The sequence below is a fragment of the Pongo abelii genome, chromosome 7 (assembly GCF_028885655.2).
Source record: "Pongo abelii isolate AG06213 chromosome 7, NHGRI_mPonAbe1-v2.0_pri, whole genome shotgun sequence".
In the NCBI taxonomy this organism is placed as follows: Eukaryota; Metazoa; Chordata; class Mammalia; order Primates; family Hominidae; genus Pongo; species Pongo abelii.
Window position 1 is genome coordinate 100,555,030 of NC_071992.2, and position 25,334 is coordinate 100,580,363.

The following is a 25,334-nucleotide window of genomic DNA, read 5'->3' on the forward strand; positions in this document are numbered from 1 at the left end:
CTCATCAGCACTGTTTATGAAACTATATGCAGCAAGTATATGCTGGTCTCAAATGAAACTCAAAGAAACCATGAGGAAAGAATTAGGTGAATCCATCTTATAACCAGGAAACCTATTCCTATGCAATTTGCTGCCCCTGTGTTTTCTCCTTAAGATAACAATATCATGTTAATAATTATAGTTATCAATATAACTAAAATGGGGGGATGTGTGTTCCCAAAATTACAACACAAGTAAAATGAAATTGTGCATATTTAAATTTATGTGTATTATCCACCTATTTAAAAAGATTCTGCCAAGTACCTCATCAAGTGGAATCTGACTTTCTATGTAAGACTATGTTGGAAATACGTATGGGCCTATTGTTCTATTTTACCACTGTATTTCCTGAGTTTTTTTAAGGAAGTTTGCTGAGACTTCTGTTAATCTGCAACTCAACAGAGACTTGTTGTAGAATTTGGCTTCAAAAATAATAAAATCATTTAAGCTCAACATTTCACTGTCTCATACCTAATCTCCACTATCCTCAGTCCAATGAACAGTATTATTTGAGGCTAAATGGTTTTAAGAATCTCAGACTTTACAGGAGTCTTAGTGAAAGCAAAATCAACTTAAGCTGAATTTGTTAATGAGAATCATACAGCTAACCCATGTATAATACTAATATATGTATTATCTTATTTAATCCTCAAAATAAATCTATGCAGTAGGTTGTGTGTCCCCCATTTTATAGAATTGAAAACCAAAGCTCAAGGTCACCTAGTTTGGGACTGAACCAAACATTCTGATTCCAGAGCCCACATTCTTGCCACTGTATTCCATGATCAACAGTATTTTACGTAACTTTTTATATTTATTTTTGACCAGGTGATACACTTTTGGCCATTCAGGCACCTTCTGGTACACAACTGGAGGTACCCATTCCAGAAATGGTATGTAGGATAACTTATATTTACATAAGTGGGAAAAATGAATCTACTGTCTCAAGAAGGATATTTTCTTTAGCTGAATGTGAGCTAATTGTGTAAACACTGTGAGTTAGTCAAGTTTTTATCTAAAAGTATTGATAGCTGAATTTGTATGTCTTTAATTCCTTGGTAAAATTATAGAACTAAATGAATCATAAATGATTTTAAAGATTATTGGCTATATCCCTAGTCATTTATTGATATCATTTAGCTCAAATAAAGTCAATTTTTAAAAAGTAATCAGAATGCTTTATCAGGTGATTTTTGTTTCATACAAAAATTAAAACTATTGTATAAAATTATCTTCAGGCTATGTGAATAAGGTGTGTATGAAACAAATGAATATTGTGTTTAGACTTGGGTCCTATCCCTAAGATATCTATCCCCAAGTAACCAAATGATTTAAAATGATTTAACATTTTGATTAAATTATTTTAAATTTGAATTTTTTAAGTTAGAGGGTGTCAAGAAATGACTAATGATATGGCCAATAATCTATAAAAATCAGTTAAAATGACCACATTGGGCCGGGTGCAGTGGCTCACGCCTGTAATCTCAGCACTTTGGGAGGCCAAGGCAGGTGGATCACTTGAGGTCAGGAGTTTAAGACCAGCCTGACCAACATGGTGAAACCCCATCTCCTCTAAAAATACAAAATTAGCCAGGCATGGTGGTGCACACCTGTAAACCCAGCTACTTGGGAGGCTGAGGCAGGAGAATTGCTTCAAGCCGGGAGGCAGCGGTTGCAGTGAGCCAAAATCACGCCATTGCACTCCAGCCTGGGCAACAAGAGTGAAACTCTGTCTCAAAACAACAACAACAACAACAACAACACATCTACAACTGATATAAAAATTGCCACTGAGGAAAAAGTTCAATGTACATATCAACAATCAATTCCTTTAAATTAGGTCTTTTACAAAACATTGTTTGGCTTATTAAATCAAAGACATTTATTGACTATAAATGAGTTTCATGATTTTCGTTTTCAGATTCAGATTTTTAAAAACAAACTAATTTGAAAGCAATAACCAAAAAAGGGAGTAGAAAAAGATTACTATATTATCTACCTCCTTCCCCCACCCCCTTATTCAAAAAGTTTAAATTTAGGCATTTGTATTACTGGAGTCTGAAGCCTCAGGATACAGATGACTTTTTTCAGCTGGAAGAATGTTATATTTATTTCTCAGTAGGAGAAATTAGTTGTCTTTGTGCTTGCAGATGGGAAAAAAAAGAATTTGATTTGTGAAGCATGTTGAACTGACCAGATCTGTGGTGGCCAACTCCAGGGGATAAAGCTTCTGTATATGGGGAATACCTGGAGCATTGCTGGGCCCTGACCTATTATATAGTCACACATGGTAACATCGGACAGTTGCCAGAATCTACACCAAAGAGTTTTTGATGACTAGTGGTTTAGAGCCCTCAAAATTACATTCTACTCTATGTCTCTACTTTTGTGTTTTGACTTAATGACTTTATTGTGTTATGTGAATTTAGTAAGTCCCTAGTAGCTTTGCCTGTCTTATTTTACTGTCTTAAGTTAGCTAGAAATATTAATAATTGTATATTTGTTTATACCCAATAACTTCAAAGGGTCAGAATGGACAAAAGAAATACCAGATCAATCTAAAGAGTCATTCAGGACCTATCCATGTGCTGCTTATAAATAAAGAGTCGAGTTCATCTAAGCCCGTGGTTTTTCCTGTTCCCCCACCTGATGACCTCACACAGCCTTCCTCCCAGTCCTTGACTCCAGTGACTCCACAGAAATCCAGCATGGCAACTCAAAATCTGCCTGAGCAACATGTCTCTGAAAGAAGCCAGGCTCTGCAGCAGACATCAGCTACAGATATATCTTCAGGTAGGTTCAGAGCCTTTCTTTTGTAAATTAGAGAGGGAGAAATATAAAAACAGGTTGGCTATCTCTTATCCAAAGTGCTTGTGACCAGAAATGTCCCAAGCACTTTTGAGCTTTTGGAATATTTGCATATACATAATATCTTGGGGATAGGACCCAAGTCTAAACACAATATTCATTTGTTTCATACACAGCTTATTCACATAGCCTGAAGATAATTTTATACCATAGTTTTAATTTTTGCATGAAACAAAGTATTGACTGTGGCTTGACTGCAACCTATCACAAGGTCAGGTGGGGAATTTTCCATTTGTGGCATATATAGATGTCAGCTTTTACCTGGAGTTTACTTGGTAAGGTTCTTTTATCTCTCTTAGTAAGTCTAGGATAAATTAGTGAAATATGTTCCAACTATCTTTAAGTATAGACCATAGTGACTTATGCCTCTTGTTTCTCCATATTCTTTGTTATACTTTTTATTTGGGAAGCTTAGTTTTATAGAAGTGATAAATGGTCTCAACTCCAATTATGTAGGAAATCTTACTTTCCTCAGTTGTTTCATTTATGAAATTTTAAAAAGCTAAAACATTTCACACTGGGTATCAGGAGTAGAGAGCACAACTCTTAATTTGGCAGTACCTTACTGATTCCAAATAAAGGGAGCATGGTAGGCAATCTCTCACTGACTACAGAATGAATGAATGGTGTCAATATAGATATCATATTGCAGATAATTTAAAACTATATTGTATATAATCCAAATTGTTTATTTTACCTCTAAGATGTGTCTCATTGCTAAAATGGGAGTTCACAGGTTAAAAGTGACGCTAACAAGATCTAACTGGACATGGAATGTTTTTTAGCTTCTTTTTGCCCACATCTATTCTTTTCCTTCCCCTATAAATATGTCTATACTATAGGCCATTAGGATGCACAATGGAAAATGTAGTCCTGGCTGGGCGCAGTGGCTCACACCTGTAATCCCAGCACTTAGGGAAGCCAATGCAGGCAGATTACCTGAGGTCAGGGGTTCAAGACCAGCCTGGCCAACATATAGTGAAGCCCTGTCTCTACTAAAAAATACAAAAATTAGCTGGGCGTGGCGGCGCACACCTGTAGTCCCAGCTACTTGGAAAGCTGAGGCAGGAGAATTGCTTGAACCCAGGAGTTGGAGGTTGCAGTAAGCCGAGATCGCGCCACTGTACTCCAGTCTGGGCGACAGAGTAAGACTACGTCTTAAAAAAAAAAAAAAGAAAGAAAGAAAATGTAGTCCTTAAAAAGCTTACAATCTAATTAGAATATAAAGCAGGCAAGCTTTACGTGGGTTTTACATGGGTTAGCTTAGACACAATTAACACATTGGCTTCAACAAAGTGTTTTTAAAAAGTGAGTATTCTGTTTTTATGGTTTCATATTTGGAAATCCTAACTAAGGAAAGTAATTTTGGGCCACATTAGAGCGGGCCTTGAATTTCAGAGTAGTTAGGACATTTATCCAATAAACCAGTGAAGATCTGTGACCAAGGAAATAGCATAATTAGCTATAATGGTGCACACAGGAGTAATATGATTAGGAAAGATGCTTTTGGCCCCGGGAAGCAGAATTCAGAGGCGATGGAAACTAGATGTTTGCAGTTATGCAATTGAGAGAACATTAGGGCTAAAACAAGGGCCAAGTGTGGTGGGGCTCATGCCTGTAATCCCAACACTTTGGGAGGCCGAGGCAGGTACACTGCTTGAGCCCAGGAATTTGAGACCAACCTGGGCAATACAGTGAGGACCCTATGTCTAAAAAAAAAAAAAAATTAAAAATTAGCTAGGCATTGTGACGTGTGCCTGTGGTCCCAGCTACTGGGGAGGGAGGCCAAAGTGGGAGGATTGCAAGCCTGGGAGGTCAAGGCTGCAGTGAGCCACGACAGCACTTAATGTGCACCAGCCTTAGTGACAGATAGAGATCCTGTCTCAAAATAAATAAATAAATAAAAAGGCTAAAACAGTGATTACAGTGAGATCGGGAAGAGAAATAATGAACAGATCTGAGAAACGCTGTAGGCAAAATAACATTTGATGTGTGAGATCTGGAGATAAAGTTAACAGGAGGAATGGAAAGTGATGTTGAAGTTTTAAGGTTCAATAACTGGGATAATTATGAAACTACTGACCAAAACTGAGTCAGTTTTGGTAGAATGATGCTGAGGTGATTTTTTTTGTTGTTTTTTGTTTTTTTTTTGACAGGGTCTCACTTTGTCAGCCAGGCTGGAATGCAGTGGCGTGATCTCAGCTCACTGCAGCCTCAACCTCCTGGGCTCAAGTGATCCTTCCCACCTCAGTCTCCCAAGTAGTTGGGACCATAGGCACGTACCACCAATGTCTGGCTAATTTTTTTTTTATTTTTTGTAAAGACGGGTTTCACTATGTTGCCCAGGCTGGTCTGAACTCCTGAGCTCAAGCAATCCGTCCGCCTCACTCAGCCTCCCAAAGTGCTAGAATTATAAGCATGAGCCACCACGCCTGGCGGATAATGAGCCTTTTGGTCTTCGTCTTGAGTTTGGAAGTTTAAAAGTAATGCCAGGCACAGAGTAGGTGCTCATGAAAACAACCTGTCCACAAAGTACTAGTACTTTAAATAAATGTGCACCTCAGTCAAGCTGCTGCTGTGACTACTTGTGTTTAAATATAAGTATCTTTTACTGTTAACAGAAATGTAACAAAACTTTATTACTGTTTCCAGCAGGATCTATTAGTGGAGATATCATTGATGAGTTAATGTCTTCTGATGGTAAGTAGGTTAAAATTTTACTAACTCATATATCAGTAAGGCTTTTGTGGAATTTATAAGTGAAACATAATTTAAAAGAAATGAACATATATTTGCCACCTGCTTTACTATGAAGATTCATGAAAATTCTCCCTTAACACTTACAGTAAGTAATAGGCATCCTTCAGAATTTATTTCTCTTTGCTTGCATTTTGAGGGAAAGGAATCCATATGGGGATACTTCTCACCTTCAATGAAAATAAACTGTTAGCCCTTTCCACTCCTGAAGGATCTGGTCCAAAAAGAGTAAAATAACTTGTCTAAATCAGCAAGTGATCTGAACACCTGCTTTTGTAAATACCCCTACCCGGGCCAATTTCAAGCTGCCAATGTGAAGTCACTGAATTAGTATTAATATTAACCACGTTGTCATCTAACCTGAAAAATTATTAAATATCAGTTAGCTACAGTATGCTAATTACTTTAATAATTTCTCTCCTTCTGTAAGTTCTTGGATCAGAGTCCTAGTTCCTAACAAATATAGTAGAAACCTACGAAGTGGTAGCAGTTAAGTTAGCAAATGTTATAGTAACTAGAGATGTACTAAACATATATGTAGAAGCAGAGAACATCAGCAAACTTTGTAAGTCCAGTTCATTCTTCTGTTTGCAAAGTGGCAAACAGAACACTTTCATTAGTGTTCTGTTGTGTTTTTTTTTTTCTTTAGGCAGAGTCTCCCTCTGTCATCCAGGCTGGAGTGTCATCCAGGCTGAGTGCAGTGGCACGATCTCAGCTCACTGCAACCTCCACCTCCCAGGTTCAAGTGATTCTCCTGGCTCAGTCTCCTGAGTAGCTGGTATGACAGGCGCCTGCCACCACACCTGGCTACTTTTTGTATTTTTAGTAGAGACGGGGTTTCACCATGTTGGCCAGGCTGGTCTCGAACTCCTGGCCTCAGGTGATCCACCTGCCTCAGCCTCCCAAAGTGTTGGGATTACAGGCATGAGCCACTGCACCTGGCCTCATTAGTGCCTTTTAGTTATATTACCTTAGTGATAAGTTCAACCAATAAAAAACTTAACTTCTAGGCCGGGCGCGGTGGCTCACGCCTGTAATCCCAGCATTTTGGGAGGCCAAGGCAGGCACATCATGAGGTCAGGAGATCGAGACCATCCTGGCTAACATGGTGAAACCCTATCTCTATTAAAAAATACAAAAAATGAGCCAGGCATGGTGGCGGGCACCTGTAGTCCCAGCTACTCGGGAGGCTGAGGCAGGAGAATGGTGTGAACCCGGGAGGTGGAGCTTGCAGTGAGCCGAGATCAAGCCACTGCACTCCAGCCTGGACAACACAGGGAGACTCCATCTTAAAAAAAAAAAAAAAAAGAAAAGAAAAAATTAACTTCTATTTCTCAATCTAGTATCAATAATCAATGTATAAATTGTTACTAAATGAGAATCTTTCAAAATACACATTACACAAGTCTGTAATTTGGAATGATGTATTTGAGAGTATTTTGTTAAAGATCATTAACCGTATGTAGAAACCATCTTTAACACTGAATTTGTTTTTTGTTTGCAGTGTTTCCTCTCTTAAGGCTTTCTCCTACCCCGGCAGATGACTACAACTTTAATTTAGATGATAATGAAGGAGTTTGTGATCTGTTTGATGTCCAGATACTAAATTATTAGATTCCATGGAAACTTGGGACTGTTATCTACCTCTAACTGTGTAACATTTTAGACTTCTTAATAACCTAAGTATTTAAAATAATGAATGTAACACCTTTTTTAGTTCACTGATTCTGAAGTGTTCTTCCCTAATAATTACTTTCTTTACTTCACAAAACTTCAACCATAAAAACAAAGGGCTCTGATTGCTTTAGGGGATAAGTGATTTAATATCCACAAACCTCCCCACTCCCAAAAGTAACTAGATTCTGGATTTCAACTTCTAATTGTGAATCCTTCTATTTTTTCTTCTTACAAGAGGAAAGTTAAAGGACACTACAGGTCATCAAAAACAAGTTGGCCAAGGACTCGTTACTTGTTTGTCTTATATTTTTACTGCCACTAAACTGCCTGTATTTCTGTATGTCCTTCTATCCAAACAGACATTCACTGCCACTTGTAAAGTGAAGGATGTAAACGAGGATATATAACTGTTTCAGTGAACAGATTTTGTGAAGTGCCTTCTGTTTTAGCACTTTAAGTTTATCACATTTTGTTGACTTCTGACATTCCACTTTCCTAGGTTATAGGAAAGATCTGTTTATGTAGTTTGTTTTGAAAATGTGCCAATGCCTGTACATTAACAAGATTTTTAAAAATAAAATTGTATAAAACATTTAATTTATTGGTCTTTGTGAAGAATTAGATGCATCACCACTATATTACAACAGAGCCATTAATCTTGTAGCTTCATCAACATTAACTGGTTTGCTTTCATGATGCTGCTGAGGAATCTGAAAGGAGAAAGTATTATATTTAAAAACGTAGACAACAATAGCAGACAAATGACTTATATAAGCTGTTATTCAATTTAATTTTTCTAGTCATATCTTTGGAAGTAGAACAATAAATCTGTATATTCAGACAATGTTTTAGAGTCTGAATATGCTATTTATACTATAGAGCCTACTAGAGAGCCACTACCAAAAAATACACTCAACTTACAGGCTTTGAAAACTTGGAGTTTAATTTATTAGCCTCAATTTGTTAGCCATTAAAAAAAAGCAAATGATTTCTGCTTACCAGTTCTTTCTGCAGAGGTTCAAGTGAAGTGCTTTTTGAGAAATGTGCAAGTTCCTTTTGTACATTTACAAAAGCTTTATTTACTCTGTTAACTTTTTCCTCATTCATAATGTTTATCTTTTAAAAAAGAAAAAAAAAGCATTAATCTATGATCTCATAACCATTAAAGATAAGATATATTCAACCTTAACCCATTAAATCTAAAATCTAAAAACTCTTACCAACAAATTAGGGATAATTCACTCAAAAATTCTTATAGTCTTATTGGGAAATTATAGACAAAAAGTTTTGATTTTTAAAAAATGGGATTTATGTGGAGATGCCTCACACTTATGTTACAGAAGGCCAAGATATGTGACTGTGATATTGTGATTCATAATAAGATATATACATATATTTGGTCTTTGTCCTCATTTCCTGTCATACAGCTTTTTAAATCACTGTATTAAGAGGGATAAGAGTGTCTTTTGAATGCTAATGAGACGGCTGGTAGCTGGGAGTCTCTAGATAGCCTCAGGAGGAGGGCTAGTCAGATAAAAAACAGGGTTAGAGGATTAGGACTTTCTGCTCCAGAGAGAGGAGTGGGGATAAAGGTTAAGCCCATCACTAATGGCCAATGATTTAATGAATTATGCCTACATAATGAAGCCTCCGTAAATCTACAGAAGAACTGGGTTCAAAGAGCTTCCGGATAGCTGAACACATGGGGGCTCCTAGAAAGTGGCATGCCCAGAGACAGCAGGGAAGCTCCATGCCCCTTCCCATGTACCTTGCCCTCTGTACCTCTTCCATCTGGCTACGCATCTGTCTCCTTTGTAATATCCTTTATAATAAACTGGTAAAAGTATTTTCCTGGGTTCTGCAAGCTGCTCTAGAAAATTAATCAAACCCAAGGAGGGGGTCATGGGAACCTTTATTTATAGCTGGTTGGTGAGAAGCACAGGTAAAACATCTGGGACTTGTGATTGTCACTGAAGTTGGGGAGAGGCTTAGGACTCAAGGAATCTGATGCTATCTCCAGGTCAGCAGTGTCAGATTTTAATTAAAGGACACCCAGCTGCTGCCTGCTGAAGATTCATCTGCAGAACTGTTAGGTGTGGGGGAAACCGCCCCACAAATCTAGTATTGGAAGTGTTGAGTGACCATATGAGAGTGAGAATAAGAGAAACTGAGTTGCTTTTTTCCTATATCCTTATAGTGACCAAAATCTTTCTAGGCTACAGTGCTGTCATCCCGCATCTATACAAGAAACCTGGATCAAATACTTTTAGTCCCTTCTAACATAACAGTACGTCTCTGAATCCTTCCTGGACCTTCTTGTCTTAATGGAAGACCCCTGATGACAGCTTCCCTTGCAGTCCTCCTCTTTTGAGTGTAACAGAGGTAGGGGTGGTGCTCTTGTTCTTCACTGCTGCTGCCGCCAAACAATTTCTCCTTCAAAACCCTTACCTCCTTTGCACTTTATGCTGCCTACCCATAGATCTCTCTCTTAGATTCTACCTGTTGGCATATATAAAAGTTCTAGTACCTCCTGTCCAAATAAAATAATCTTCCTCAAATACACCAAGCTTTTCCCTAGCTCAGGGCCTCTGCACTGGCTATTTTTCTCTGCCTCAAACCCACCACTCCCAACACTTTCTGGCTCTTTGCATTGCTAGCTCTTTATCATTCTAGTCTTGGTTTCAATGTCTCAACTATGAAGACCGTCCTATATAAACTGTCATCCCCAAAACCCCCACCATCTGCTTAATTTCATTCCTAGCATTTATAAAATCATAAAACTATTCAACCAAAAAGCTTAACTCAGCTAGCTCATGAAAGCTGAAAGATGAAATGTTAGATTTCTAAGGATTATTATAATTAAACTGAGTCCTGGAGAGCTGACTCCATCTACTACTGAAACTTGAAAACATTTTCTTAAAAATTTTTCTTAAAAGAATCTAGTTAATCTTGAAGAAATTTCCAGGTATTTTGAAATATAAACAAAGAAAAGGAAGAAACCCCTTTCAAATTGTGCATTTCAATAAATATTTTTTATCTTCATTTTACAGGTTTTTGTTTGAATTGCAGATATCTTCAAAGAGACAAGAATTACTGAGGAGAAAAAGAATGGGTGCTCACTGACATCCCATGTCTTGCCTCTATTAATACATTCTTATATTTGAGTTCAGAGATAAGAACTGTTCCCCATACTATGGCTTTTAAATGAGTTCTATGCTTCAATAAAACTATTAAATTGAAGCTTCACACATTTGTAGTTAAAATGTTTATTTCTTTTCAACATTTGTTTTCAAGAAAGGGAGGTTGTTTCTCTTCCTTTTTTTTTTATATTTTTTTAGACAAATGCTTGAAACCATCCTTACCTTTCTAGGAAAAATGAAGAACCTTTTTAAAAAGTCATAGCCCACAGTTGTTCAGTAGCTTATAATGACACTTTGCTTGTAAACAATAAAGTCAGAGTACTTAACTAATACTCACCTTCTTAAGATTAGTGGTAACTGGTTTTGCTTTGTTTTTAGCCTTAAAGTTTTTTTGGCTGGCTATGTGAAATACATTCCTGGACTTCGGCCCTCTTAATTTGTTCTTGGCCATTGTCTAGAAAAGAAAATAAATTTAATTAAATTGCCCACATTTATGAACCGTAAGTCAATTTTAAGTTTTTAAAGGTACCAATTAAATCTAAAAAATTCCATCTTACTCTTGATTATTTTTAAAGTTGGTACATATATTATTTCCATGTCTTTCACTCCTAGTAGATTTTCTGCTCTTTGAGTACAGAGTATCTAATTCTTCCCTGTATCCCCAGTGATGGGCCCATAGGAGGCATCCAATTAATATCTGCTGGTTGAATTCACTAATATCATCAACACAATAACTGTTATTCTCAGCAGTACCTCACCACCCATCCTTCTGTTAGTCTATATACTACTATGCTATTCTGGTTCCTATCATACTTTAGAGACTGATTCTGCCTCCTTCTTGACTTCTTTTTTATTCCTTTTTACTCTCCCCACTTTCTCTCCTGTGCATCCCATCAAAATCAGTCCTTAATCCTCCATTTCCTACCTCCCTGTCTCCCTTAATTTACTTTTATGACTTCCATATTACCTCTATGTGAATGGCCCTTGCCTTGAAATGTTGGATACTGTCTTTCCTCTGTAGCTAGAGATGAATTAAGCCAGTAAATTCTACCTTAAAACATCTCTCAGATCTGTCTTTAATAATGTATATGAGGAATAATTTTTAAAATATTAAGTTAACATGTATTGAGCTTTTATTGTATGTACAAGCACTACACTAATGTGCTTTAACTCATTTACTCCTTACAACAACCCTTTGTAATAACTACTATTATCCCCATTTTAAAGATTAAAATTAAAAAACTGACACAAAGAGAAGTTAATTTGCCCAATGTCACACTGTCATTAACCAGGAGATGCCAGGACTTACAGCCAGGCAGACTAGATCAGAGCTAACGTTATGTGGTATTGCACTTCACGTATAAATATAAAAGCTATACAAAAACATGGTGTAATATTGCTTAGTTCAGGACTGGGTTACTGCTGAAGTCCCTAGGTCCATTTGTTCAAACCACTGTTTGTCAAACTATGCCCATGGACCAAATCAGGCCAAGCACCTGTCCTTGTAAGTAAAGTTTAATTGGAGGCCAAGTGCAGGCGCGGTGGCTCACACCTATAATCCTAGCACTTTGGGAGGCGAAGGCAGAGACCAGCCTCACCATGGCGAAACCCTGTCTCTACTACAAATACAAAAATTAGCAGGGCGTAGTGGCACATGCCTGTGATCCCAGCTACTCGGGAGACTGAGGGAGGAGAATCGCTTGAATCCAGAAGGCGGAGGTTGCAGTGAGCCAAGATTGCACCAGTGCACTCCAGCCTGAGTGACAGAGCAAGACTCTGTCTCAAAAAAATTAATTAATTAAAAAATAAAGTTTAATTGGAATACAGTTACGTCCATTCAATCATGTGCTGATATGGCTGCTTTCCTGCTATAACTATGACCCACAAAGTCCAAAATATTTAGTGTCCGACCTTTAACAGAAAGTCTGCCAACCCCTGGCTTAAGCCATCTGCACAGTGGCTATCTGGCACCAAGCTATGCGATCGACCTTCCCATTGTTAAAAACCAACAGTTTTCCCAATGTATAAGGGGCAACGTGCCTTGGCTTGGCATATTACTGGCACGCTGAATCTACCCTAAGTCTGCCACACATATCTCCTGTTATATCTCTATAAACTCTGCTCTAGCCAGCCTGGTCTAACTGTTCTCCTGCACAGACACCTTGAACATTCTTCCTTTTTTTCCTTTGCTCAGTCGTAGCCTTGACTGAAATTTATATCTTCCTTCAATGTAGCCTTACTACATTTTAAGTAATTAAGGAACTACTTAACCGAAACAGCAATGCTTTTGAACCCCAACAGTATTCCTCCTACTTAAAAAAGAATGCAGTAGAAAATACGTGGTTATTACAGAAGATGCAAAAAATAAAATACACATAATAAAACCCCTCAAATGAAGTAATCTAAAATCATTCCAGGCTGGGAGTGGTGGCTGATGCCTGTAATACCAGCACTTTGGGAGGCCGAGGCGGACGGATCACTTGAGGTCAGGAGTTCGAGACCACCCTGGCCAACATGATGAAACCCCGTTTCCACGAAAAAAATAAAAATTAGCCGGGCGTGGTGACGCGCGCCTGTAATCCCAGCTACTCGAGAGGCTGAGACACGAGGAGGCGGAGGTTTCAGTGAGCCGAGACCGCGCCACTGCACACCAGCCTGGGCGACAGACTGAGACTCAGTCTCAAAAAAAATAAAAATTAAAATAAAATTATTACAATAGTAACAAAAATCCAATCATTAATCTAATATATATTAATCAATTGCTATATGCCAGGTGTGGTAGAGAACTTATACACAAAAGATATATATGGAACATAAATAATGACAGTATATATACGGAACATACACAGACTTGATAGGTATATTGCACATGACACTGCCTATAATATACACATGGACCATGAACAGTCTACAAGTGGAGGAGCGGTTTACTAGGGCTGTAGACCTGAGCAAGGTTCGTGGAGAAAGTAATACACCAGTGGCGGTGTGCGAATGGAAGGAAATTCTCTGAAAACCACGTAGAAACTGATCATGAAAGACACAGCCCGAAACTGGGACCGCGTCAGGAGATGAAAGGCCAACAAGCACCGGGGTTTCCGGCCTGCTACCCAGTAGGGCTGCCTGAGGCAGAGCGCGACTGAACCGTGCCTACAGGCCACAGCGGTACGAGACCGGCCCAATCCAACCCCGACCCCTGCAAACTTCACGCCAGCCCTCCAGAAAACTTAATTTATTAAACTCTCACCAAAAATTTAATCCTTGCGTGCAGCCTTTTAAGCTCCGGGTGACACCATCCGGCACGTACGCCGTCTAGGAAGTTCCGGGGAGAATGAACCAGTCAGGATTCCGCTCACGAGCCGGAGCTCCGCCCACTGAACGGAGCCCCGTCCACAGGCGGAAGTCCCGCCCATAGAGCGAGTTCCCACCCACCTGGCGTAGTCCCGCCCATAGAGCCAACTCTAAGGAGCAAGGTGCAGTGAGAAAGCGAAGCCCAACCCATAGAGCGAGGTTCGGAAGTTCAGTCTCATTAGCATCCCTTGTCTTCCGCGGTGTTGCAGACTTAGCCTCAGCTCAAGCGAGTTTGGGGCGTTATAGAGCCAGCCAAGTCTCTCCTTCCTGGCGTGGGTACTTGTGCAGAAACTGCCCGAGGTGCTTCTGAGACTGCACAGTGAAGACCGCCACACTGGAGGTCAGCGCTCCGCCGCGGACTCCCGTCTAACTCTGCTACTCTCCCAGGAGGAGGCGCTGTGCACCTCTGGGTGGTTTCCAGGGCTCGGCTGGTGGTAGAGGGAACCTTGAGGTTGGAAAAGATCTAGAGCTATGATCTCCGAAAGGAAGATTTGTAATGCACTGCGAGTTAGAAATGCTTTTCTCATTGCAGCTTCCTTGTTTCAAAAAGAGAATTTTTGACAGCACTGCAAAGGCACAAGAAACCAGGCACAGTATAAAATATACAAATAAAACAGGTACCAAGGAACTTAAAACATTCAACCCATAACGTCATCTAGGGTTTTCTGCTTTAAGAAAATTGACTCAATTCTTCCAAGAGAATAACCCTATTAAAGCTAAGTTTTCACATGTGCCTCTGTGAAGGGGTAGGTCGCCCCTCCACACCTGTGGGTGTTTCTCATTAGGTGGAACGAGAGACGTAAGGCTGACTGTAGACATACTCGGGATCTCTCGTCGACTTGTCCTCAATGACCACACTCGAGTGTACCTTCACCCTAGAGAAAAGCCTCCACGTTGGGCACCAGATGAAGGGGGAAGTGTGGGGAAAAGCAAGAGAGATCAGATTGTTAATATGTCTGTGTAGAAAGAAGTGGACATAAGAGACTCCATTTTGTTCTGTATTAAGAAAAATTATTTTGCCTCGAGATGCTGTTAATCTGTGACCTTACCCCCAACTCCGTGCTCTCTGAAACATGTGCTGTGTCAAACTCAGGGTTAAATGGATTAAGGGTTGTGCAAGATGTGCTTTGTTAAACAAATGCTTGAAGGCAGCATGCTCCTTAAGAGTCATCAACACTCCCTAATCTCAAGTACCCAGGGACACAAAAACTGTGGAAGGCCGCAGGGACCTCTGCCTAGGAAAGCCAGGTATTGTCCAAGGTTTCTCCCCCTGTGATAATCTGAAATTGGCCTCGTGGGAAGGGAAAGACCTGACCGTCCCCCAGCCCGACACCCGTAAAGGGGTCTGTGCTGAGGAGGATTAGTATGAGAGGAAGGCATGCCTCTTGCAGTTGAGACAAGAGGAAGGCATCTGTCTCCTGCCTGTCGCTGGACAATGGAATGTCTTGGTATAAAACCCGATTGTACGTTCCATCTACTGAGATAGGGAAAAACCACCTTAGGGCCGGAGGTGAGACATGCAGGCAGCAATACTGCTTAGCAAAGCATTGAGATGTTTATGTGTATGCATATCTAAAGCACAGCACTTGATTCTTTACCTTGTCTATGATGCAAAGACCTTTGTTCACGTGTTTGTCTGCTGACCCTCTCCCCACTATTGTCTTGTGACCATGACACATCCCCCTCTCTGAGAAACACCGACAAATAATCAATAAATACTAAGGGAACTCAGAAGCCAGAGGGATCCTCCATATGCTGAACGCTGGTCCCCTGGGTCCCCTTATTTCTTTCTCTATACTTTGTCTCTGTGTCTTTTTCTTTTCCAAGTCTCTCGTTCCACCTAACGAGAAACACCCACAGGTGTGGAGGGGCGACCCACCCCTTCACCTCTATTTATTTTGTTGAGGTCATAGGAAAAACTGGATTTCAAACAAACGTAGATGTAAGAATTAAATAGAGGAGAGAAGCACAAAGGGTGGTTTTATAGTCAACAGGGACAGGTTTATTTTAAATAAACCTGAGACTGGTGGCTGGCCAAGTTAGGTCAGAGCCACACTCTCTTACAGACTAAGAGTTTTTAAGGATTCAGGGTGGGAGAGTTTAACAGAGGCTTGGACTGCTTCTGTGTCTCTTTGCTGTGCTTATCTGGGAGGGAGAGTTGTGTGTCTATTCCCATAGATCTTTCTGCAGCTGCAGGCATACCCGCAGCTAAAAGTCTGCTTTTACCTTCCCTATCTTAGTACACCTGAAGGGAAAGGAATGTGCTTATTAAGGCCCACTGTTTCACTGGGGCCCATTGTATGAGGGTGAGGTTTGGTAGTTACCGAAGAGACTTTCCCCCTTCTTCACTCTGTGCCTGAGCTGTCTTATCTGTGTTTTACTGACTGCTCTTTCTATCTGCTTGTAATTAGAAGAGAAGTGATTTCCTTGAGATTCATGAGGCTGGAAAGGGAGCTGGAACTTAAAAGTTGGCGGTGTTTGTCCGAGATGACGGTGTTCCTGCTCTGTCAGTAAAACTGAAATTTATATGCCATTTTGTAGCTTACAAAAGATTTCAGCCTATACTATGCCCAAAATAAGGTGATAAAACCGCTCCTCTTTTGCAAGTGATGATACTACTAAGGTTCAGAGTTTAAGCCATTTGCTGGCAGCCACACAACTAACTAGAAATTGACAAAGCCAGACAGTTTTGTAAAACTAAGCATTTTTTTAAAACAGTTTTTAAAAAGTTTTTGTAAACTTAATAATTCGCAAATCCACTTTGGTTAGCACTTGGTCAAGTCCTCTTTCCAACAAACCAGGCACTTGCCTGCTTACAGAAAGATAAGCAATTTTTGCAATAAATCATTTAATTATGTTTATGCCCATCACAAAAAAATTAAGGAATAGAATATACTAAGGGAAGAGGAATAATTGCTTGCCAATGTATGTTTATTCAAACTTTTATATTCTTTCTGACGATCCACCTGTTAAAAACACCTAAAAATGCTGGTATAAAATGCCCATAAAGTGTAAGAGCAAAACAAAAACAGAAAACCGTTAGACTTTTTTTATAGGCCAGAGTTATTCACAAATACTGAGGCAAATAAGTTGGGTATAATTATTTGGTTCTTTGAATATGAGGCTATTGATGTATATACAGAAGGCAAAGAAATAGATGTAACAGAATGACATTACAGTGTTTATGAAACTGGTAGGTCTCACTTTTATTTTGAAGTGGCGAAATAACATGGTTATTCAGGCAAGAGCAGAGGTCTGAGTGAGGAGGCCTGGGTTTTTGGTTTACCTCTCCCACCAACCAACAGTGTGACCTTGGAAAAATTACTTCATTTCTCTGTGCCTCCCTTTCCCATATGCATGTAGATAGTCATTATACCCACTTCAGAGAACATTGATTATCTGCTCAGCATCCCTTTCTGGATAACCACTCTTCTCCCATCAAGTGGTCCTGGTTGGGCTGATAACTACAGTCCTCCTCTAAGAATTTTCCAGCTAGAGCTCGTGGAAAATGCTGTCTCTTGCATTTGGTGTCTTTGTGCTGGGATGATATAAAATCAAAGCTACTAGTGGCCATCTCCTCCAGCAACTTGGAAGAAGTCTTCCTACAATGAGAGCAACACACACAAGAAGACAGAACTGAACAGACCAGAGGACTCTGATGCAATCATTTGAGTCCTTGGATTCAGCATAGATGGAAGAAAGATCCATCCCTTCATTTTTCAAGTACCTGAGCTAAAATATTACCTTCTTTGAGCTTAAACTACTTTGGGTTGTTTTTATTTTATTTTTTAGTCACTTTTACCTGAAAGAGTCTTGACTCCACTCCTGTCCTACCAACTTCACAGGATTATTGTGCAGAGTTAGTGAAATATAAAACATGAAAGCATAAAGTATTACTAAAACAAAATAAAGGATTATGTTAATTTTCTAAGAGCCATATTTACACATGTTCCAAATGAATCATACATAAAGAAAATAGCTTAAAGATTTTTCATCTTTAAAAATACATGCAAAAATTAAATTTCCAGTTTTTCTAACAATCTTAAAGATGAATAAAATCATAAATAGAAAACTAATCTTTCAGAAACCTTGGTTTTCCTGCGATAGACTCAGCAATGCAGAGTTCTTTATACAGACCTGGACCTCAAATAATTGTCTTGGAGGCAATTCAACAAGTAAACAAAGATAATTAAGGAGAAGAAGAAAATGAGAACACCACATAAATTACAAGCCATCTATAACAAAACTCATAGTCCTGTAAGGGAACACAGCCAGCCTTGTATAGATGATACTCCATAATTTCTCTTACTTAGTCAACCTCCATCTCTTCTCTCCACCACACAGTTTCATTAAGTCAAAATAGTTTGGAAATCTAGGCTCTGTAGGTGCTCAAAGGAAGCACATACCACATTTCTATCTCTCAGGGCACGATCGTCTGGATTGTAAATGCACAGGGAACAATGATTCTTGACAGAAAGTGGTAAGAACTATGATAAATGCACAAAATATGCTATTTATGGGTGGAGATAATTTCGAATGCCGGAAACATTCATGTTAAAGCTCTTATTTGATTGTCTCAGAGCAGAAATCAGCAGACTTCAGCCCAAAGGCCAGATCCAGCCCACGACTTATTTTTGTATAGCCCACGAGCTAAGAATGAAGTTACATCTTAAGATGGGGAGAAACTCAACATAAGAATGATACATAGCAACACATGCATATTCTATTAAATTCATGTTTCTATATCCACAAAGTGTCACTGCAGCACAGCCATGCTCATTTGTTTACATCTTGTCTGTCTGCTGTCATGCTGTAACGATAATGCTGAGTACTTGCGACAGAAACTGCATAGCCTGGAAAGCCTAAAACATTTATTACCCAGGCCTTGACCAATTTAATCTTTTTTTTTTTTTTTTTTGAGACGGAATTTTGCTCTTGTTGCCCAGGCTGGAGTGCAGTGGCTCAATCTTGGCTCACCACAACCTGTGCCTCCCGGGTTCAAGCGATTCTCCTGCCTCAGCCTCCTGAGTAGCTGGGATTACAGGCATGCGCCACCATGCCCAGCTAATTTTGTATTTTTAGTAGAGATGGGGTTTCTCCATGTTGGTCAGGCTGGTCTCGAACTCCCGAACTCAGGTGATCCACCCGCCTCAGCCTCCCAAAGTGCTGGGATTACAGGCGTGAGCCACCGCGCCCAGCCCTAATTTTTTTTTTTAAACAGGGTCTCATTCTGTTGCCTATGCTGGAGTGCAATGGCGCGAACACTGCTCACTGCAGCCTCCACCTCCCGGAATCAAGCGATCCTCCCACCTCAACCCCCCAAGTAGCTGGGACTACAGGTGCACACCACCATGCTTGGCTAATTTTTGTATTTTTTGCAGAGACTTGGTTTCGCCATGTTGCCCAGGCTGGCCTTGCATTCCTGAGCTCATGTGATCCACCCTCCTTTGCATCCCAGATTCTGGGGTTACAGGTGTAAGCCACTGCACCCAGCCACCAATTTAAAACTTTAAAACATTGCCAATCCCTATATTAGAGTTGAGCAGCATGGTGGTATTATTCAGAGTATTGCTGTTTTATACTCAAATACACAGGCAGCTTAAATGAATTTTTCCTCCCGGCATTTCAAGAAGGTAGAAAAATCTTAATGTCATGACTTTGGGTTCCCTTTCATCTGATGGTTATCAATAATTTTCATTCTTCCGGGCTAAAAATGGAAGCTCCCAGTTATGTAGAAGATATTTCCACCTGGATCCGTCTTAGAAAGTGGAAACAGGAAATGGCTTAATCCTAGAGGATAAGATAAGACTGGAGAATTTATCGGGGAAAGGGCAGTTAAGGGCTTTCTGCAAGTGCTTGAGACTATCCCTGTGGCACCCCCTACCACAGCCCTAGGAACAATAGCATAAGATCCTTGCACCAATAAATGTCACAGAAGGGATGGAGCTTTCTGCCTTTAAATGTAATCTGGACTTTGGCACTGAGCATCTCAGCAGCCACTGTGATGAATTGAAGACGAGAGAAAGTTTCCTATTTTCTGGGCACTGGGTAAGCCACCCACTTCCATATACTTGAGACTGAGATCACATTTTTGTGCCAAATTAAGAAGGGAAAGTTGGAGTCAGATTTAATTTTATCTAAAATTTTAAGTTTTATGATGTTTCTAGCATACTTATACTCAAGTATTGAAGTGTTATGATGATCCTCTTTTTGGAGACACAAAGGCTTACTGCAATCTCCGCCTCCTGGGCTCAGACGATCCTCCCACCCCTCCTCCTGAGTAGCTCAGATTATAGGCGCATGCCACCATGCCCAGCTAATTTTATTTTTTGAGAGATGAGGTCTTACTATGTTGCCCAGGCTGGCCTGGAACTCCTGGGCTCAAGCAATCCTCCTGCCTTGATCTCCCAAAGTGCTGAGATTACAAGTCATCATGCCCCACAATGATGTTTCTTAAACTCAAGCATTTTAACTGGCAAAAATGGAGCTGTAAGGCCTTGTAGATATACATACATATGGCCGGGCATGGTGGCTCACACCTGTAATCCCAGCATCTTGGGAGGCCGAGGCCGAGGCGGTCGGATCACCTGAGGTCAGGAGTTCAAGACCAGCCTGACCAACATGGAGAAACTCCATCTCTACTAAAAATACAAAATTAGCCAGGCTTGGCAGCGCATGCCTGTAATCCCAGCTACTCAGGAGGCTGAGGCAGGAGAATTACTTGAATCCGGGAGACAGAGGCTGCAGTGAGCTGAGATCATGCCATTGCACTCCAACCTGGGCAACAAGAGCAAAACTCTATCTCAATAAATAAATAAAAATAAAAAAGATATATACATATATCTGTGTACATACACATATACATACAGCATAACATGAGCAAGCCCTAGACCCAGAGATGGACATGCTATGATTGTGGGAAAGGTCTAATATGGGTGGAGGATGGGGTTGTGGAGATGCTATTGAAGATGAGACTGTAAGATAAACTAATGAAGGGCCTTAACCAGGAAGGGTTCATTTCACTTTAGTATTTTAAAATACTTTAGTATTTCCAAAAAATAAGGATATTCTCCCTCATAAACACAATGCAGCCATCAAAACTCAAAAAATGGATACTGACACATTACTGCTATCTAATCCATAATTGTCATTCGGATTCCATCAGTTATCCCAATAACATCTTTTATAACAAAAGAATCCTATTCAGGATAAAGTGTTGCATCAGGTTGTCATGTCTCTTTAGGTACCTCTTACCTGAATAGAACCTCAATCTTTCCTTGGCTTTCCTGGCTTGATGCTTTTGAAAATAACCGTTCAATCATTTTTTGAAATGTTTTAGAATGTTTCTCTTTCTATTATTTCCTCATGATTAGATTTAGTATACACTATTTTGGGTGATGGGGAGAAAGAGATCCCAGCACTACTCTCTCCTCCTTATAAGACCTAATGTCTTTTAGACTGAAGAAGGAAGGAAGGAGAAAGGAAGAGAGAGAGGGAGGGAGGCAGACAAGCAGATAGCAGAGTTTGAAATTTTATTCTATAGGCAGTGAAGGACTTGTTCTCCTCTCCACACCCCACCCCCCCAAAACACACATGAGATTGCTTATTATAGGGAATAATTTTGTTAGCTGCATGAAAGTAGCTTAGAAGAAGGAATGGTTGCAGGCAGGGGAGCAGTGGTTCAGGAAATAAGTGATGAAGCCTAACGAGCAGATAGAGATCCTTAGATGACTGTGCACCCACTATGGCTCCTCTGAGCAGCCAATGCATGACAAACAGTCAATAAAAATTATATGCAGTCTGCATTTCTGTGTAGTTTCTTCATGGGTCAAATAAATATTAGAGCTACTTTCCAATGAAATTTTTATTTCTTGGCCAGGAAGAGTGGCTCATGCCTATAATCCCAGCACTTTTGGAGGCCAAGGCAGGAGGATCACTTGAGCCCAGGAGTTTGAGACCAGCCTGGGCAACATATCAACACCTTGTTTCTACCAAAAATACAAAATTAGTTGGACATGGTAGTGTGCACCTGTAGTCTCAGCTCCTGAGGAAGCTGAGGTGGGAGGAAGCTGAGCTTGGGAGGTCGAGGCAGCAGCAAGCCACGATTGTGTCACTGCACTCCAACGTGGGTGACAGAGCAAGACCCTGCCTCAAAATAATGAAAGAAAAAAGAGGAAGGAAGGGAGGGAGGGAGGGAAGGAAGGAAGGAAGGAAGGAAAGAAGGAAAAGAAGTCTACATTTCTTATGAGGAACCATTCAGATGAACATTTTCATGATTGACTGTGGAAATAGGGAATCTTTTTTTAACCCCCTATTGACAGAAGCATTTATTTCTAGACTATAAATGAAAATTTGTGACACAGCCTATATAAGAAAATGCAGCAGAATAAACAGGATCCACCACCTTTCTATCTAGGTCAAATTCCTGGAAATATCTGGAGGGTAAGAACCAGTTAATGAAAAGAGATGGTTAATGCTTTGCAGTGAAGGAAAAGTGACTCGCATCAGTAGATTACTATGAAGCTGCAAGAGGTGAGTCACAGGCTTTAGCTTTTCATGGTATGGTTTCTGTATTCAAATACCATGTTACTTTTATGCACGCTTTTCTCTCATGCTCTTTTCAGGGCCCAGAAAAAAAAAGTCAACTTGGATTTCCTTTTATGAATACATACTTCTGTGACATAGGAGGTGTGAAAGAAGCATTTGCTGAATGAAATAAAACTTCCTGAAATGTAAAAATAGGCAAGGGTTTGTAGCCCTACACTAAAAATTATTGTAAAGCACTATCACTGTTAGCACGGCCAAGATATACCTAGAACACTTTTTGTCTTCCTGTAGCACTGCTTCTTGGATGTGATAGGTGCTCCACAAATATACTATTAATTTAATTAAGCAAATTTGATTTAGAATAATCTCCTGGCCAAATGCCTAGGGATCTTCAACCTGAACTAATTATAGTCACAAAGAAGGGCTTGCATTTGAAATATTCGAGGGTTAAGAATGGTCAAATACATGTCACAAACACAATAAAAATATTCCAAGGGCATACGTCGTACTTTTTCACTCTTTATGATACTTGGTTAAAATGCAAGTAATGGTTAAAAATTAGAGGAACTGTGAAATATTTAGCAGGTGCATATTTAAAACTCAGAAAGTTGGCAAAGGCAAAGAAGGCAGTGTGCTACTAAATTTCAAAAAATGAAAGGATGCAGTGCTTTGTAATTATCAAGTTTAACTGATAATGTAAACTCTCAGCTATCTAAGTCTCAACTATGATTTTGTGTTTCAGTTGAAAGTGTTATTTTCAGAGTTTCTGCAGACCAAAGCAGACAATCAAAAACTGAGAGAATGCTTGAAAGAGGTGAAGGAGTGGGTCTTGCAGATATTTAGGGGGAGGATGCTCCAGGCAGAAAGGCCAAGAGCAGGAGAGAGTGTGGCATGATTAACGAACAGAGAGCACATGGCTGAAGGGGGTCACATAGGGTTCTGCAGGTCATTGCAAGTACTTTGCTTTCATTAATTCATTCTTTCTTTTCTTTTCTTTTTGTTTTTGTTTTTGTTTTTGTTTTTGTTTTTGAGATGGAGTGTTGCTCTGTTGCCCAGGCTGGAGTGCAGTGGCGCAATCTAGGCTCACTGCAAGCTCCGCCTCCTGGGTTCATGCCATTCTCCTGCCTCAGCCTCCAGAGTAGCTGGGACTACAGGCGCCTGCCACCACGCCCGGCTAATTTTTTTGTATTTTAGTAGAGACAGGTTTCACCATGTTAGCCAGGATTGTCTCGATCTCCTAACCTCATGATCCGCATGCCTTGGCCTCCCAAAGTGCTGAGATTACAGGCATGAGCCACTGCACCCGACCCATTCTTTCTTTCTTTAATTATTATTATTATTAATTTTTGAGGCAGAGTCTCACTCTGTTGCCCAGGCTGGAGTGCAGTGGTGCGATCTCGACTCACTGCAACCTCCGCCTCCCAGGTTCAAGTGATTCTCCTGCCTCAGCCTCCTGTGTAGCTGGGACTACAGGCATGCACCACCATGTCCACTAACTTTGTATTTTTAGTAGAGATGGAATTTCTTCATGTTGGCCAGGTTGGTCTCGAACTCCAGACCTTGGGTGATCCGCCTGCCTTGGCCTTCCAAAGTGCTGAGATTACAGGTGTGAGCCACTGCACCCAGCTTTTTTGATATATTTCTTTACAATCTTTTTTTCTAGGCATATATACTATATTGCTTATTAAAATTTCTGTGTAGATACAATTTTATAATCTATATATCTATATATATACACTTTAATAAGTAGTTTGGAAATATGGCGTTTAATGTCTTTCAAAAATTATATCATTTTGATATACATAAGTTGTTTCAACCCTTTTCTTGTCATTATCACTTCTGTTGTTTCTAGAGCTTTTTTCTGTTATAAATACACTGTAATTAACATCCTTTTGAATAATCTTTGACAGAATCTCTTAATATTTTCTCAGGCAGCGTGTCTATCAATAAGATCTAAAGTTATGAATACACTTAAAATTCTTGATTTAAATTACCAATTTTTTTCCAAAAGATCATATATTCTACATTTCTACCAATAGTGTATGAACATGCCTGTTTCGCCATATTCTTATTAACACAAATTGTTTATACATTTTTGGTGGGTTTTTTTGTTTGTTTTTTTGTTTTTTTTTTTGAGACGGATTCTTGCTCTGTCACCCAGTCTGGAGTGCAGTGGTGCAATCTCAGCTTACTGCAACCTCCGCCTCCTGGGTTCAAACTATTCTCCTGCCTCAGCCTCCCGAGTAACCGGGACTACAGGCATGTACCAGCACGCCAGGCTGATTTTTGTATTTTTAGTAGAGACGGGGTTTCACCTTGTTGGCCAGGCTGGTGTCGAATGCCTGACCTCAGGTAATCCACTTGCCTGGGCCTCCCAAAGTGCTGAGATTACAGATGTGAGCCACCGCGCCTGGCCACTCTTTATTTTTTTTCTTTTTTTTTTTTTGAGACAGGATCTTGCTCGCTTTGCTGCCCAGGCTGGAGTGCACTGGTGAGATCACTGCTTACTGAAGCCTCCATCTCCTGGGCTCAAGCGATCCTTGCGCCTCAGTGAGTAGCTGGGGCCACAGGATTGTGCCATCACACCCAACCAATATTTGTATTTTTTTTTTTTAGAGAAAGGCTTTCACCATGTTGCCCAGGCTGTTCTCAAATGCCCAGCCGCAAGTGATCCACCCACCTCGGCCTCCCAAAGTGCTGGGATTACAGGCATGAGCCACCGTGCCCAGCCTGATACTTTTTTAGAAGCAGAAAAAATTTGATTAGGAAGAAAGGGCATACAGATTGTTTTAAAATTATACATCTTTTGAATTTTGTTTTAGGCTTATAGTATAGTGGAGTGTTTTTTTGTGTGTGTGAAATTAACTGATTGCTTAGGAGCTAAAACTGACAAAACTTAGAGGTGAAGAGAAAAAGAGAAAATCAGAAATTAATGTGACTATGCAGTTTCTGGTTTGT

At 40.0% G+C, this 25,334-nt stretch overlaps 2 protein-coding genes across 3 annotated transcripts in view; one reads left to right on the forward strand and one right to left on the reverse strand.

The window, feature by feature from the left end:
- The window catches only part of LOC129061069 (transcription factor E2F5), a 38,429-nt gene extending 30,491 nt beyond the window's left edge, over positions 1–7,938 (forward strand). Inside the window, exons 5-8 of one of the 2 annotated variants that reach the window (XM_054561807.2) lie at positions 868–932; positions 2,565–2,832; positions 5,560–5,607; positions 7,169–7,938. In XM_054561807.2, coding sequence (XP_054417782.1) covers positions 868–932; positions 2,565–2,832; positions 5,560–5,607; positions 7,169–7,278 — 491 coding nt within the window. In that variant the 3' untranslated portion in view covers positions 7,279–7,938. The remainder of the gene's footprint in view (positions 1–867; positions 933–2,564; positions 2,833–5,559; positions 5,608–7,168) is intronic. The other variant, XM_054561808.2, reaches the window with a different exon arrangement.
- On the reverse strand, positions 7,922–13,868 carry LOC129061070 (ribosomal biogenesis factor-like). Its single transcript, XM_054561809.2, has 4 exons — positions 13,726–13,868; positions 10,819–10,935; positions 8,341–8,457; positions 7,922–8,051 (listed from the first exon to the last, which is right to left on the reverse strand). The coding sequence occupies exons 2-4, from the start codon at positions 10,930–10,932 to the stop codon at positions 7,980–7,982; spliced, it is 303 nt and encodes a 100-aa protein (XP_054417784.1). The 5' UTR covers positions 10,933–10,935; positions 13,726–13,868; the 3' UTR covers positions 7,922–7,979.
- Between the last annotated feature and the right edge of the window lie 11,466 nt (positions 13,869–25,334).

What these genes read in the sequence shown, in the direction of transcription:
- LOC129061070 (XM_054561809.2), bottom strand. Translation starts at nt 10,932, where the DNA reads ATGGCCAAGAACAAATTAAGAGGGCCGAAGTCCAGGAATGTATTTCAC. An exon ending in TTACCACTAATCTTAAGAAG is followed by an intron (nt 8,458 to 10,818) that starts GTGAGTATTAGT and finishes CTTTTTTAAAAG; the next exon opens with ATAAACATTATGAATGAGGA. An exon ending in AACCTCTGCAGAAAGAACTG is followed by an intron (nt 8,052 to 8,340) that starts GTAAGCAGAAAT and finishes TTCTCCTTTCAG; the next exon opens with ATTCCTCAGCAGCATCATGA.